This window comes from Zingiber officinale, unplaced genomic scaffold (genome assembly GCF_018446385.1).
Source record: "Zingiber officinale cultivar Zhangliang unplaced genomic scaffold, Zo_v1.1 ctg253, whole genome shotgun sequence".
NCBI classification, from domain to species: domain Eukaryota; kingdom Viridiplantae; phylum Streptophyta; class Magnoliopsida; order Zingiberales; family Zingiberaceae; genus Zingiber; species Zingiber officinale.
The window spans coordinates 292981-309087 of NW_024589924.1; the positions used below are offsets into that span (position 1 = coordinate 292981).

General features: G+C 38.5%; 1 protein-coding gene across 1 annotated transcript; it reads left to right on the top strand.

Moving 5' to 3' along the window:
* The first annotated feature begins 314 nt into the window (after nucleotides 1–314).
* LOC122037325 (CO(2)-response secreted protease-like) lies at nucleotides 315–4365 on the top strand. The gene is made up of 11 exons (XM_042596755.1): nucleotides 315–555; nucleotides 879–970; nucleotides 1061–1158; nucleotides 1329–1481; nucleotides 1706–1817; nucleotides 1960–2512; nucleotides 2720–2820; nucleotides 2930–3172; nucleotides 3241–3355; nucleotides 3457–3664; nucleotides 3743–4365. The coding sequence occupies exons 1-11, from the start codon at nucleotides 421–423 to the stop codon at nucleotides 4294–4296; spliced, it is 2364 nt and encodes a 787-aa protein (XP_042452689.1). The 5' UTR covers nucleotides 315–420; the 3' UTR covers nucleotides 4297–4365.
* The last annotated feature ends 11742 nt before the right edge of the window (nucleotides 4366–16107 follow it).

A 16107-nucleotide genomic window follows, 5' to 3' on the forward strand; every position in this document is an offset into this window, starting at 1 on the left:
CATTTTGTTTAATTTTGATTCCTATTTTCCAGAGAACAAAACTGCAAGAGCATGATATCTGGGTCATCCAGAAAAGTAAGTCTGGGCCCTCTAACAAAGTTCTTTTTTTTTTTTTAAAAAAAAAAGCAAAACATCATTAAAGACAATTGGTATCCTAATCACTTAATCATATCTGTAGGAGATTATTGAATTATTGGAGTCCATGACATCGACACATTTAGGTTAACATGATTTGATTGATAATCACTAAAAAAATGAAACGGCAAAGTTTTGGAGAAAAACTTAGCAAAGGAACATTCCTTATATATGTTTATCAAATGCAAAGAGAGCATCAATAACTTAAATATTAGAAAGCTGCACATGATTCAAACTCTCCGAAAGCAAAAAAGCTACAACAACCAGCCTACAAATGGTTTCTGAATGCAGCTATGCTTCCAATTAGTCCTGCTCAATTTTGGTCCAGAGTTTCTATCGCCTGCCATGGACAACCTATTGCAGTTCTTCCTTGTTTTCGCTTCCCTCAGTATTTGTGCTACTTCAAACAAAGTTGCAGAGGTATTGATGAATGAACCCTAGTTCTATGTTGCTTTCAGACTAATAAACAAGAACATGAAGACTCTATCCTTTTGTTCATCTAGAAATATTGTTGCTAAACATAATAAAGGTTCTAGTTATTCAGTACCTTCTCCTGAATTAATTGTTGTACTATGATTCATCAGACAATTCACTAGCCTTGAAAGTTTAATTCTACAGAGGGAAATCAGACCTTCTATATCTTTAATCATCGTAATTGTCATACTAAAATTTTCTACTTCACAAAATTTCATATTGCCGAGTTATATCTTAACATCTTAAATAGCTGCATCTGTTTTCTATAGCCGTATGTTGTCTACATGGGTAGCATAGAAGGTGGAGACCATGATGCTCTACAAGCAGAACACCTGCAAACGTTATCCTCTGTCATTCCAAGGTAACACAGTACTTCTGAGAGATTGTTATATGTAATCTATAACCTTGTAATGGCATGCAGCATGTTCTCATTTGATGTTTATCATAACAGTGATCAGAAAGAAAGGGTATCTCTAATACAAAGTTACCATCATGCATTCAAGGGATTCTCGGCCATGCTTACTCAAAAAGAGGCTTCATTATTATCTGGTTGCAATATTTTTCCTTAATTTACATTTATTAGTTTTTGATTAGTCTTCCAACACAATGAATTAGGTGCATGATAACAAATTCTCTACGCTGGGACGAGCGTATTCGTCTTTTTACCACCATGATAACAAATTCTCTGACAACAATTAATACCACATGTCTGAACCCAGGTTATGACAATGTGGTATCAGTTTTCCGAGATCACATTCTTCAACTTCAAACTACACGATCTTGGGATTTCTTAGATGAAGAATCTGGTATTGGATCACCACGACTCCGCAGTAAAGCGTCTAATGATGTTATAATTGGCATAATTGATACTGGTAATTTCACTAATTCTTATAAATTGAATTATATTCATCAGACATGAGCTTTTACGCAACATACTTGGAGCACAGAGAAAAGAAATACATGGAACTCTTTCATTCTTAAAAAACAAAACACTTGGTCGGATGATATTGAATGGAATGCAGATATTGGCCTTCTAACAGTCAATAAAATCTAAAAGGTGTGATATTAGAACTGAAGCAATGAAATTTTATTGCAGGAATATGGCCAGAATTGCCTAGTTTTAACGATAATGGGATGAGCATGATCCCATCAAGGTGGAAAGGAACCTGCATGGAAGGATCTGATTTCAAAAAATCTGATTGTAATAGGTAAATGCGTGACCTGGTAATTGTTTTTTTTTTGCATCTATTTATACAATAATTTATGTGTGTTTAAAAAATCTATGACAATATATATTCTTAAACCTCGCCTCAGTTCCTTATCCTATGAATTTATTTAATACTGTGATAGGAAGCTGATAGGTGCAAGATACTATACTAGTCAAGTAGTATCCATCCAACCACCATCAAATGACCCCCACGTTAACAAAGTAAATACTTTTGGATCACCAAGAGATAGTGTAGGTCATGGAACACACACAGCGTCCACAGCTGCTGGCTCAATGGTATCAAACGCTAGCTACTATGGCATAGCAGGAGGAGTAGCCAAGGGAGGTTCTCCTTCAAGTAGGCTCGCCATGTACAAGGCATGCTCACTCGGTGGATGTGCTAGCTCTACTGTGTTAAGAGCAATAGACGATGCTATTGATGATGGTGTCGACATAATCTCAATATCAATAGGAATGAGCTCTGTATTTCAGTCTGATTATCTAAGTGACCCCATCAGCATTGGTGCATTCCACGCTAACCAGAGAGGTATATTGGTTGTTTGTTCGGGTGGAAATGATGGGCCAGATCCATATACAGTGGTCAATTCAGCTCCATGGATTTTCACAGTTGCAGCTTCAAGTATTGATAGGAGTTTTCAGTCAACAATTGTTCTCGGCAACGGAAACATGTTCAAGGTAAATTACACTAGCAACAATGTCTGTGAAAATACTAATCTTTTGTGTTGTCAGAACTTCAAAACCTGTCACATTATATATCAACTAGATTGTGTCATTCTTTCAGAAACATCTGCGCAGTCAATCATGCCAAGCAAAATCTTCATTATTGAAGTATGATAATAGATTTATCTAAACCTCAAAATGTAAAACTACAAACTTGTCCAGGGAACAGCTATAAATTTCTCCAATCATAGTGAATCAGTGACATATCCCCTTGCTTATGGTGGCGATGTTGCAGCAGAGTTAACACCGAGATCAGAAGCAAGGTACTACTACATATCAAATTCAGTACTCTTCTCTCATATCCCGCAGAACAGTGGGTGCTAATCAGACTTGATTCTCCTCTTACTTTTCTCTTATGAAATTGATTCATAGTAATTGTTATCCTGGATCAATCGATGCTGATAAGGCTGCTGGAAAGATTTTAGTATGTGTCAACACTGATCCATCTGTGACAAGGCGTATAAAGAAGTCGGTAGCTGAAGGAGCAAAAGCTAAAGGGATGATTCTTATGGATGAGGTCGAAAAAGAGGTGCCATTTGATTCAGGCAGTTTCCCATTCTCACAGATTGGAAATGATATGGGAGATCAAATTCTTCGTTATATTAACTCTACTAGGTAAGATACGCTTTAAAAGTTTTAGGTTGCAGATCAAAGTGATTTTAATTTGTAAATTGCGAATGCAGAAAGCCTTCTGCTGTCATTCTACCAACTGAGGAAGTGAAGGAGTTCAAACCTGCACCGGCCGTTGCTTACTTCTCTGCCAGGGGTCCTGGAGCACTCACTGAATCTATTCTTAAGGTTCAATTTCTTTTCATGCTTAATTCAAATGGGGCCAATGTCTATACAAATTATCCATGGTCCATGACTTTCTTTGTTGTTGATTTATTTCTGATAAACAGCCTGATGTGATGGCTCCGGGCGTTAGCATTTTGGCAGCATCAATTCCTTCGTCTGATGGTGTTCCTGTAGGGAAAAAACCATCAACCTTTGCTATCAAATCAGGAACTTCAATGGCTTGCCCACATGTAGCTGGTGCTGGTGCCTTTGTGAAATCTGCTCATCCAAGGTGGTCTGCCTCAATGATAAGATCTGCACTCATGACAACAGGTATTTTGTCGCATGGGAATTTCAGTAGCACTGATATCAGAAATTATTGATAGCCTTGCTTTCATCCCTGCAATGCAGCTTCTGTAACAAACAACCTTGGAAAGTCCCTCACAAGCAACTCAGGTGCTAGTGCAAACTATCATGACACGGGAGCAGGAGAGATAAGTCCACTTAGAGCTCTGAGTCCAGGAATAATCTTTGAAACCACCACAGAAGACTACCTTAACTTCCTCTGCTACTATGGCTACAAAAACCAAGCAATAAGAACCATTGCGGGCACCAACTTCAGCTGTCCAATTAACCCCTCGCCAGACCTAATATCCAGCATCAATTATCCTTCCATCTCTATTGCAAAGTTGGAAGGCAAGAATCAAGCAGTGACAACTGTCAGCAGAACAGTGACAAATGTCGGACCACCAAATTCCACATACACTGTTTCTGTGGATGCTCCAACTGGATTAATAGTGAAGGTTTCACCTGAGAGGTTAGTTTTCACAAGGAGAGGGATGAAGGCTTCCTACCATGTCAATTTCCAAGCTACGACAATGAGCAAAGGATATGCATATGGGTCCATAGTATGGTCAGATGGAGCTCACAAGGTTACAACAGTATTTGCAGTCAATCTTATGTAATCCATTGTCTGTACAATTTGATCGAGTTTTTTTCTTCCCCTTTTTCCGAGTTTTGTCCTCCTACATTAATCTCTTCTGGTGCCTTCATTTTCTTTATATCTTTTGTTTTTCTATTATAACTTTTGCTTTCCTGTGGAATTGTGGTACCCGTAACTTTCCTACAATACCTGCATCGTGATTTCAGTATGCCGTTGAGCTCCTCGTTTTTTCTCTTAGTGATGTCTCCTTCTAATATTTTTAGGACAAAAATTAAAGGGACCTTTTAAATAAGAGAGATTATATTAGCGACCCCTTTTTCAAAAGAGACAAATAAGCACTCCTTCCATAAACTATCTTAAGAATACTATGAATCCAGTGTTGTTCTATAAGCTATTGAGTAGCTTCTACAATATGTAAAATGTGTAGAAGCTACCAGCTAACTTCTATAATATATAGAAGTTAGCAGGTATTTGTTACACATTATACAAGTACATGCTCGATTGACACGTTTGATCGTAATTAAATTATGTTCATTTGAAATGAAATAAATGTCATAGAGTCTACATATTTATTTTGCTAATTGAAATATTATTTTTACATCAGATAAGCATGTTAGGATCGAAATATGGAGGGGGGGGGGGTTGAATAGTTTATCGCGCTTGATTGCTTGCTTCTTTGATGATGATATGCAGCAGAATAAACTCGAACCAAACTTACAACGCTAACACAAAGGATTTACTTGTTATCCACCTCAAGAAGAGATGACTAATCCAAGGATCCACACACGACACGCACTCCACTAATAAAAATACTCCTTCTCGATCGCAACCGGAGGCGGAGAAGTCTCATACAAACTCACACAACAATATACAACACCCACAAGAAGAAAATACAAAATATACAAATGGACCTTCTTGCTTACTTGTTGCTTGTTGTTGCCTCTTGAACCTTGGAAGTGTGATTACACTTGTCTCCAAGAGCCTTCAAGAACTTGCTATGAAAATGTGAAGAAGCTCGCTGAGATCGCGCTGTAGTCGCTGGAGAGGAATCACAAAGAAGACGCTCACCAATGGATATAACCTATGCAATGGTCGGATCCCAATCGATTGAATGACTCTCAATCGATTGGGGAGACTTTGAATCGATCGGCTGATCGATTCAGAGCACCTCTGTGCTCTCTGGAAAACGCGTAAATCGATTGCTTGATCGATTCAGCCTCTATCGCACGATTTTCAGCTTCCCAACCGATCGACCGATCGATTGGAGGTGCCCAATCGATCGACTGATCGATTGGGAGAGGTTCTGTGCTTGCGGCAATTACTCCCAATCGATCGGCCGATCGATTGGGCCAAACCTTCTTCACAACACACATCCAATTGATCGATTGATTGATTGGAATACGGTTCAATCGATCGGTTGATCAATTGACCCACCTTTGCCTTGCCTAAACTCAAGTCCAAGATCCCCAAATCCAACATCTGGTCAACCGTGACCTGTTGAAACCTCATGCCTAGCATCCGGTCAACCTTGACCTGCTAAGACTCTTCACCAAGTGTTCGGTTAATCCCTTTGATCCACTTGGACTTTTTTCCCGTGCCGAGTGTCCGGTCAACCTTGACCCACTTGGACTTCCACCAGATGTCCGATCACCCTTGACCCATCTGGACTTCCACCAGATGTCCGGTCACCCTTGACTCATCTGGACTTACACCATATGTCCGATCACCCTTGACCCATCTGGACTTCCACCACATGTCCGGTCACCCTTGACCCATTTGGATTTCCTCGTGCCAAGTATCCGGTCAATCCTTTGACCTACTTGGACTTCCCAACACCAGGTGTTGGGTCAACCTTGACTCACTTGGATTTTCATGTGCATGGCTTCACCCACCAGGACTTTCACCTAGTTTCACTCACTATAATTTTCTCACTGCCCGGCTTCACTCACCAAGATTTTCCCACTGCCCGGCTTCACTTACCGGGATTTTCACCTACCTGGCTTCACTCACCAAGACTTTCACCTAGCTTCGCTCACTAGGATTTTCACCTGGCTTCACTCACCCGGATTTTCCTCTGTCTAGCTTCACTCACCAGGGCTTTTCATCTACCTGGCTTCACGCACCAGGACTTCCCATCTGCCTAATGTCCAGTTAGGACTTTCCCAGTCAAGTATCCGATCTGCATTGACCTACTTGACTCTTCTTCATACCAAACTGGTCAAACCCTTACCAGGGGAAATGCATCGATAATCTCTCCAATCGGACGATTGTACCTGCAATCTCCACATATTGTCGGTCTCCATGTATTGTCAAACATCGAAACTCAAATATCCGACTCGGGCTTAAGCTACTCTAAGCCTAGTCGCCTGATCAACTTTGACCTAGGGGTTATTGCACCAACAATTTTTCCCTTTTTGATGTTTGACAATACCTTTAAGTTACGCTAATCCCAAAACCTCAACTTCCTTTTTCATGCCAAAGCATGAATGAGGGTTTCTTTCATTCTCTCCCTTTCCTAAAGGGCAAACCCTACATTTTCCCCCTAACTTTCTTAGAGGGGTAAAGGCCTAACTTAAACCCTACATTCTCCTCCTATTAGCACACATCAAAAACTCTCCCCCTGAAGAGTTACTCACTATTGTTCACAACTTCACTCGTTGTTCACAACATCATAATGAAGGCCTCATACCCTTCATTATCTTCAATGCTCACTCTTGAGAATTAACCAATCCAACAATGAAGGTCTCATACCCTTCATTTTCTTCAATGCCCACCTTTAAGCATTACACAACTAAATAATGAAGATATCCACTCTCCATTGTTTCTTAATGCTCAACCTTGAGCATTTGTCCAAAAGAAGGATATACCACCTTTCATGGTTTTGGAAAATTAATTTTCATGTCCTTAAAGAGTAACTTCCCCAAAAGACATGCTCGTAACTTCTGTCATTGTACCAACAATGACTTGGAATCCCTAAATATTTAGGAAACTCAAATTTAGAAGTTTTGAGGTTCAAAAATCTAATATTGAAACTAAACCTCAACCTAAACTTCTACTTAGTCTTCCTTAACCAATCCATCCTTGTTTTCATCATGAAAACTCCCTCTAAGTGTATACAAATATATTTCAAGGGGTTAGGAATGACTACCTAGACTAAAAATGGTTTAAAATGCTGAAATCAGGCTTCCCACCTAAAATCGACATTTTCAATCAATTGAAGTTGAGTCTCAATCGATTGAAATCATTTCAATCGATCCACTGATCGATTCCGCGAGCATCTGTTCACTGAAATTGCCCTTGAATCGATCGGCTGATCAATCTATCACAGGCCAACCGATCAGCTGATCGATTCTGCGACATTGTGGTCATGAAAAATTTATTTTTAATCGATCAGCTGATCGATTGAAACCTTCCAATCGATCAATTGATCGATTGGATTTCTGATTTCCTGAAATCCAATTTCAGGGAAATTCAGAAATGCCCTAAAAATTCTACAAAATTCTAAAAATCATGAAAATTGTTGTAGAGATTATTTAGGGTATATACTATCATGGAAAAATAGTTTTCTAAGAAAATACTTCCTATTTTCAAAGATTGACACAAAATTGAAAACATATAAAAACTTCAATGTTTCTTCCAAGTTTGTGTCTAACTTTTTAATGATGATTACTATCAAAAGATAGCCTCCACCAAGGTTTTTCAAAGTATATTTAAAATGATTTCAAAATCAATTTCCAACCATGTTCTTTGGGCTCAATGCACATGACTTGTACATTGGCTTTTCCAATGATTGGAGTACACATAACTATGTGTTTTGATGAAATCAAAACTCAAATAGATGCACTAAATCAACATTTTGAGTCTTGTTCATCATCCTAATATCTCACTTGTATCTAATATATACTAAAACACATACAAGTCAACTAATAGTCTTTGTGAGATGTAATTTTTAGTTTTGCCCTAAACTAGGGATCATGCATATATATCTAGATATTTTGAATTATGAACATCCACCTAGGATATCACTTGATAGTAAATGTCATTGTCCTTAATTACAATGAAATTAAAATGATGCATGATGAGTTATGACATACATAAAAAGAAATAATTTTCAAAAGAAAATATACTATTACTACATAATGTATGTATGACATGACATGGTATTTTTGTTTGATTTTCATAATAGGCACGAATGCAAAATATGATGTCATGACATATAATGGGCAAATAAAGTATGATAATTTAGCATAAATGAAAGTACCTAGATTATCTAAGTATCTTTAATCCTTAGCTAACTTAAAATTAAATCCTAGATTGCACACCTTTTTCTTCAAGAAAATGTCAAAACCCAACTTGGCATTTATTTACCTCTTGATTAATTGTACCAATTTAAAATTAAGCATATTTCTCAAATTTTTGGCACATTTTACTCTTCCAAAGAGTACTCATTTTAAATTAAGGCCTAGATTGACTCTTAACTTCCTAAGAAAATACCCAAGTCCCAACTTGGTATTTCTTATGCTTTTCCCAATTGTGTCAATTTAAATTCCTCAAGTTTTGACACATTTTACTCTTCCAAAGAGTAAATGATAATCAACTTCATTTTCAAAGGTTAACAATAATCTTGAAAATACTCTCTGAGTGTCAACTTTATCAAGGTTGGGTTAACTACCCTTCCAATTTGAATTGACACTCTCTAACCCATCTAAGGGGTAGAGAAAATGCTCCTAGGAACCCAAAACCTATTGATGCACCTTGGATGCTCTAGGTACTCACTAGGGATAACTTCCCTAGTTACCTTCCTAATACCCTTCTTAGGTTTCTTAGAAGCCTTGGTCATCTCCTCTAGGTCAACTCTAGGGATTGCTTCCCTTGTGACCTTCTTAGACTTCTTAGACGTCTTAGTCACATTTGTAGTTGTAAAGATACTTCTAGAGATAACTTCCCTTGTATCCTTAACTTGACACCTAGATCTAGAGTTGGTTCCATAGCTATTTGGAACCTTATGGTAAGAAATTACATCCTTCTTAGCCTTAGGTTTGTATCCCAAACCTCTATGGCCATTAAATGGCTTTTGCACTCCTAGACCTAGGTTATGTTCATTTTGTCCTTTTAGGATATTTTCCATCTTTTGTAGGGTATTTTCCATTTTATCAAGCCTTGACCTCAATACTTGATTTTCTTTCCATAAATCCCTATATTTTGGTTTTACATTTTGTCCTTGAGCATTTTTATTTTTAGGCCTATAACTAAAATCCTTAGAGTTATTGCCTAAATTTTTACCTACCTTCCTAACCCTAGGCGTAGCATGAAGAGTCACATGATTTTCATTAATTCTATCATGCCTCCTATATTTATGGTAAATAGCATTAAAATGATATAGGTTAGAACTAGCATGTTTTTTTACCATGATTTAAAGGGATAGGCTCAATGAATGATACCTTGGGTTTTACCTTGGAAACTCCCCCTTGACTTATGCTTCCTCTCTTAGGCTTGACCGACTTCTTTCCCTTAGGGCATTGACTTCGATAATGTCCTTTTGATTGCACAAGAAGCACACAATGTGCTCATTGCTCTTCTTTGTTGTGGGGTAGTCTCCTTTGTCTTCTCCTTACCCTTTAGTTCCGTTGACTCTTTTCTTGGTCAACTTAGGGCATTTCTCTTGTAATGCCCATATTCCCTACAGTCAAAACATATAATATGATTTTTATTTTTAATTGGACTAGTTATACCTTCACGTGTAGGGATGACACTTAATCCTCCATTTGGTTTTGCTTGTATTGTGGAGGTTGCCCCATCTTATTCTTCTCTTGACCCGGAAGTAGAAGCTTCTCCTTCTTCTTGATCCGGTGTCAATGAAGGTCCTCCCCTCAATCCTTGAGGTGGAGGCTTCTTCATCTTGATTTTGTACATGGAACAAAGAGTATACTCCCTCTTTGCCCTTTTCATTGCATTCCGTTGAAGATGAAACTTCTTGGACTTCTTCTTCGAATGTTGAGCATCTCTCAAACTCCGTGTAATATGCCAAAAATATAGATAGATATGTAAATAATTAAAATTTAACATAATTAGATTATTTTGGGGAAAATAAATATGTTTTAGTGGATAATTTATCCGGAATTAAGTTGATATGAATTTATAGAATTTATTAGAATTTTTCTGGATTTTATAGCAATTATTTAAGTTTTTATGGGGTCAAAGAAAAGCCTGTTTTAAAATACCCTATTTAAACGAGGAGTTGATTGGGATAAAGTTAGGTTTTTGATTATTAAACCCTAAACCCTAAGCAACACGCCGTCTCCCTCCTCCGCCGTTTCTTCTCTCACGCCCAGGTGCTGCTCGCGGCGCCATGGTGTGATGTCCTCCATGTTCACTAGCAGTTCGTACTCATGGTCAAAGAAATCATGATAAAAAACAATTGATATAGTTTTTTCGGGGCTGTCCAAAACACGCATAGAGTAACAGTACAATAAATGTAATGACCGTGGCACATTTGATGGCAAGACAGGATTACTTCGTTTTGCAACACTTTTCTTCCTTTGAGGCTTCTACAAATTGCAAATGTAAATATGTTAGTAGAAAGTTTTATCTCTTATGTTCAGCATCTTTCTGAACAACCCTTTAATTGGGTTTCAATTACCATTAATGTTCTTGTTCATGCATGTAACCTCAATGTACTGATTACATGTGTGTGCTAGCTCTTATATATCTGGTATTACTAAATTGTATCCAACAAATATGTACAACCTTTGATAAAGAAACCTTGTAAATGGATCGCCTTGAAATTCACTTGGGAAGGGTATTGATGCCACACTCAAGCAAGATGAGAAGGTGAGTGATAAGTCATGGAGTTTTGATCGCCACAAGTTGCCTTGATAAGATCGAAATTAGTTCTTTGCCTAAGAACAAGAAGGAAGCTCTCACAAAAGAGAAACTCAAATTTTCATTTAAACTTACATGATTTGTCATACAAGACTTCTCCTATTTAACATCCCTTAAGATCCACTATGCACTAATTATGCAATAAATATCATGCTTGCATGCATGGGTTTTATTATCCACTAATGCAACCACTAATCCCTAATACTAGCTTAATGCAACCATGCATGCATGGTATTTGTTATACTAGCTTAGGAACTCTCAAAAATGCATTAAAAACCCACAAAGGACATCAAAAGTCACTTTAGAAACCCCCCCCCCCAATGCATGCACACGAAAATGGTCCTGATGTTGGTCCAATTTCACTTTCAAATTGAAGGAATGTGATCCACTTAGTTGTTGCCTCCATTGCGCATTGATCCTCCTTTTCCTTGAGCCTCATTATTAAGTCTTCCAAAGCTTGCTTCATTCTCTTAGTCTTGGACCTTGTCATGGGTCCCCCAATTCCCTTCAATGCCTCTTCTTGGCTCACATCATTCCCTCCTTCTTTAGGTGAATTCGTCCTCGAATTTAGGTCTTCATCTCCTACATCAAAAGGACTCAAATCAGCCACATTAAATGTTGCACTAACACCATACTCACCGGGCAAATCAATTTTGTAAGCATTGTCATTAATTCTTTCCAACACTTGGAATGGTCCATCTCCTCTTGGTTGAAGCTTTGATTTCCTTTGGGTAGGAAACCGTTCCTTCCTCATATGAACCCACACCCAATCACCGGGTTCAAGGACCACTCTTTTTCTCCCTTTATTGGCTCGATTTGCATATTGCTCCATTTTCTTCTCAATTTGAGCTTTAACTTGCTCATGAAGCTTCTTCACATATTCTGCCTTTGTTTTGCCATCCTTGTGAACTAAAGAAGAAGTGTTAGGTAAAGGAAGCAAATCAAGAGGTGTTAGTGGATTGAACCCATAAACAATCTCAAAAGGAGAAAATTGAGTAGTAGAATGGACCGCCCTATTATAAGCAAATTCAACATGAGGTAAACATTCTTCCCAAGACTTAATGTTCTTCTTAATAATTGCTCTAAGAAGAGTAGAAAGTGTCCTATTTACCACCTCAGTCTGGCCGTCAGTTTGTGGGTGGCATGTGGTGGAGAAAAGAAGCTTTGTTCCCAGCTTGTTCCATAAGGTCCTCCAAAAATGGCTTAAAAATTTGGTGTCACGATCTGAAACAATGCTCCTAGGCATGCCATGAAGTCTTACCACCTCTTTGAAAAACAAATCTGCCACATGAGTTGCATCATCCACTTTGTGGCAAGGTATGAAGTGTGCCATCTTGGAGAATCTATCAACTACCACAAAAATGGAGTCCTTACCTTTTTGAGTACGTGGTAGCCCTAAAACAAAATCCATAGACAAGTCAGTCCAAGGAAAATTAGGAATAGGCAAAGGCGTGTAAAGTCCATGAGGTAATGTCTTAGATTTTGCTTTTCTACACACAATGCACTGTGCACAAAATTTCTGCACATCGTGTTTCATGTGTGGCCAATGAAAATATTCAAGCAGCATTTCTAAGGTCTTTTGAACCCCAAAGTGTCCCATTAAACCCCCCTCATGTGCTTCCCTAACTAGCAATTTACGCATCGATCCTCTAGGCACACAAAGTCTGTTATTCTTAAACAAGTAGTTGTCATGCCTAACAAACCCATTTGGTGATGCCTTTGTTGAGCTTCCTTGCCCTTTCAAATACTTCAAAGATTCATGATCACTATGAATGACAAATTCTTTAGGCAAAAGATAATGCTGCCATGTTTGCAATGCTCTAACAAGGGCATACAATTCTATGTCATAAGTGGAATAGTTGAGGGTGGCACCACTTAATTTCTCACTAAAATATGCAATGGGATGACCATCTTGAAGTAAAACAGCCCCAATACCCACATGAGATGCATCACATTCAATTTCAAATGATTTGGAAAAATCAGGTAAAGCAAGAATGGGTGCATGTGTGAGTTTATCCTTAAGTGTTTGAAATGCATTTTCTTGATTCTCTCCCCATCTAAAACCCATATTTTTCTTAACAATTTCATTTAGGGGTGCTGCCACTGTGCTGAAATCCTTCACAAACCTCCTATAGAAACTTGCCAACCCATGGAAGCTCCTAACCTCACTCACAGTTTTAGGAGTTGGCCAATCTCTAATGGCCTTAACTTTCCCTTCATCAACCTGCACTCCTTTAGAACTTATGACAAAACCAAGAAAAACCACATGATTAGTGCAAAAAGAACACTTTTCCAAGTTAGCATATAGTTTTTCCTTTCTAAGGACATGCAAGACAGATTGGAGATGTGCAATATGCTCAACAAAACTCTTGGAATATACCAAAATATCATCGAAGTATACTACCACAAATTTTCCAAGAAATTCTCGTAAGACATGGTTCATAAGCCTCATAAAAGTGCTTGGTGCATTAGTTAACCCAAAAGACATTACCAACCATTCATACAATCCATATTTGGTTTTGAAAGCTGTTTTCCATTCATCCCCTTCCCTTATCCTAATTTGATGGTACCCACTTTTTAAATCAATTTTAGAAAAGAAGCAAGCACCATGCAATTCATCAAGCAAATCATCAAGTCTAGGGATTGGATGTCTATACCGAATTGTGATGTTGTTGATGGCTCTACAGTCAGTGCACATCCTCCATGTTCCATCCTTTTTAGGCACCAAAATTACGGGTACAACACAAGGACTTAAACTTTCTCTAACCCATCCTTTTTGCAATAACTCCTCCACTTGATTTTGTATCTCCTTTGTTTCTTGAGGGTTGCTCCTATAAGCTGGCCTATTGGGCAGAGAAGCGCCAGGAATAAGGTCTATTTGGTGTTCAATTCCCCTCATTGGTGGCAATCCGTGAGGTACTTCCTTGGGAAACACATCTTCAAAATCCTACAAAATAACAACAACTTCACTAGGCAAAGAGTTAGTATTAGATTCCAAGCAAGTTTCCTTGCACAAAAGAAGAAATATTGGTTGCCTTGTCAAATAAGCTTTCTTCACCTCACTTACTCTTGTAAACAAATTTTCTATTTTTCTCTCTTTCTTTTCCTCATTCTTTCTTTTCTTTTGAATTTTGTCCTCAAAATCAAGTATTTTCTTTTGCACACACTCTTTCTTTTTCTTATGCTCTCGCTCTTCTTTTTCTCTTTTCTCTCTCATTTTTATTTGATCCTCACAAACCTCCCTAGGTGATAATGGTACAAGTGTAACTTTGCGAGAATTGTGGACAAAAGAGAACTTGTTGGAGAATCCATCATGGTGAGCTCGCCTATCAAACTGCCAAGGTCTTCCAAGAAGAATGTGGCTTGCCTCCATAGGCACAATATCACATAGAACTTGATCTTCATATTTGCCAATGGAGAAATTAATCAACACTTGTTGGTTCACTACCAATTCACCACTATTACTTAGCCATTGGAGTTTATATGGTCTTGCATGTGGTGTAGTCTTGAGGTTGAGTTTGGTGACCAACCTAGTGCTTGCCACATTGGTGCAACTTCCACCATCAATGATCATAGAGCATGTCTTTCCTTGAATAAGGCAGCGGGTATGAAAAATATTTTCTCTTTGGTCCTCCTCATGCTCCTTGGCTTGGCTTCCCAATAATCTCCTAACCACCAAGAGATCTCCATCTTGCGCATAGGCTGCTCCATCATTTTCTTCATCGCTTGAGGAAGAGGAATGAGAAGAAATTTCTTCACTAGAGATACTCCCATTATCCCTCACCACCATAGTCTTCTTATTCGGGCATTCGGATGCAATATGACCTTTTCCCAAACACCTAAAACACTTGATATCCCTACTCTTAGAAGTGGAAGAAGAGGTAGTAGGAATAGGCTTCTTAATGCTTGCTTCCTCCTTAGAATTTGAAGAAGAACCCTCCTTCTTTGGCTTGTCCTTCCAACTTGAAGAGTAGTTTGGAGAAGATGATTTCTTCATAACGCCCTTTCTCTTTAATTGTTGCTCTATTTTCATTGCTTGATGCACTAAGTCGTCAAGCTCCACATAATGTTGTAACTCCACAATGTCTCCAATGTCTCGGTTTAGGCCATGGAGAAACCGAGCCATGGTAGCTTCCCTATCCTCCACAATATTGGCCCTAATCAAAGCCACCTCCATCTCCTTGTAGTAATCATCCACACTCCTACTCCCTTGGGTGAGTCTTTGCAATTTGTTGTGCAATTCCCTATGGTAGTGGGAAGGCACAAATCTCCTTCTCATCAAAGTCTTCATTTCGTCCCAAGTGTTGATAGGATGCTCTCCATACCTTCTTCTCTCCTTTTGCAATTGATCCCACCAAATTAAGGCATAATCGGTGAACTCAAGGGCAGCCACCTTTACTTTCTTTGCATCATTGTAATTGTGGCATGAGAAAATTTGTTCTATTTTCATCTCCCATGCAAGATATGTTTCAGGATCATTCCTCCCTTGGAAGGAAGGTATCTGGACTTTCACACCTCCTAGATCATCTTCTCGTCTATGGTCTCTACCTCCTCTTTCACGTCTTCTTCCCCCTTCATGCCTCCTTCTTTCTCTTGGTGAATCATAGAATGGTTCACTTTGACGAAATTCTTCATGATTAGAATTGCCCCCACGGTTCGAAACTTTTTCTCCTTCAAGTCGGTCCATCCTTTCGTGTATTTCTTCAAGTTGTCTTTGAAGTATTCTCTCAAATTGTTGAGTAAGTGCCTCCATTTGAAGCCTATTAAGATCTCGCCTAGGGGAATTAGGTGATTTTTCCCCACTCATGCTTGCAACAAAAGAAGATGACAAGGAAAATTACAAAAGAAATGTTAAACGTACCTCACCACTCTACTCACGTGGTTGCACTCAGATTTATCCACTCAGCTTCCTTTATAAGCTCTTAAGGAAAGAACCTTATCAATATCTTTC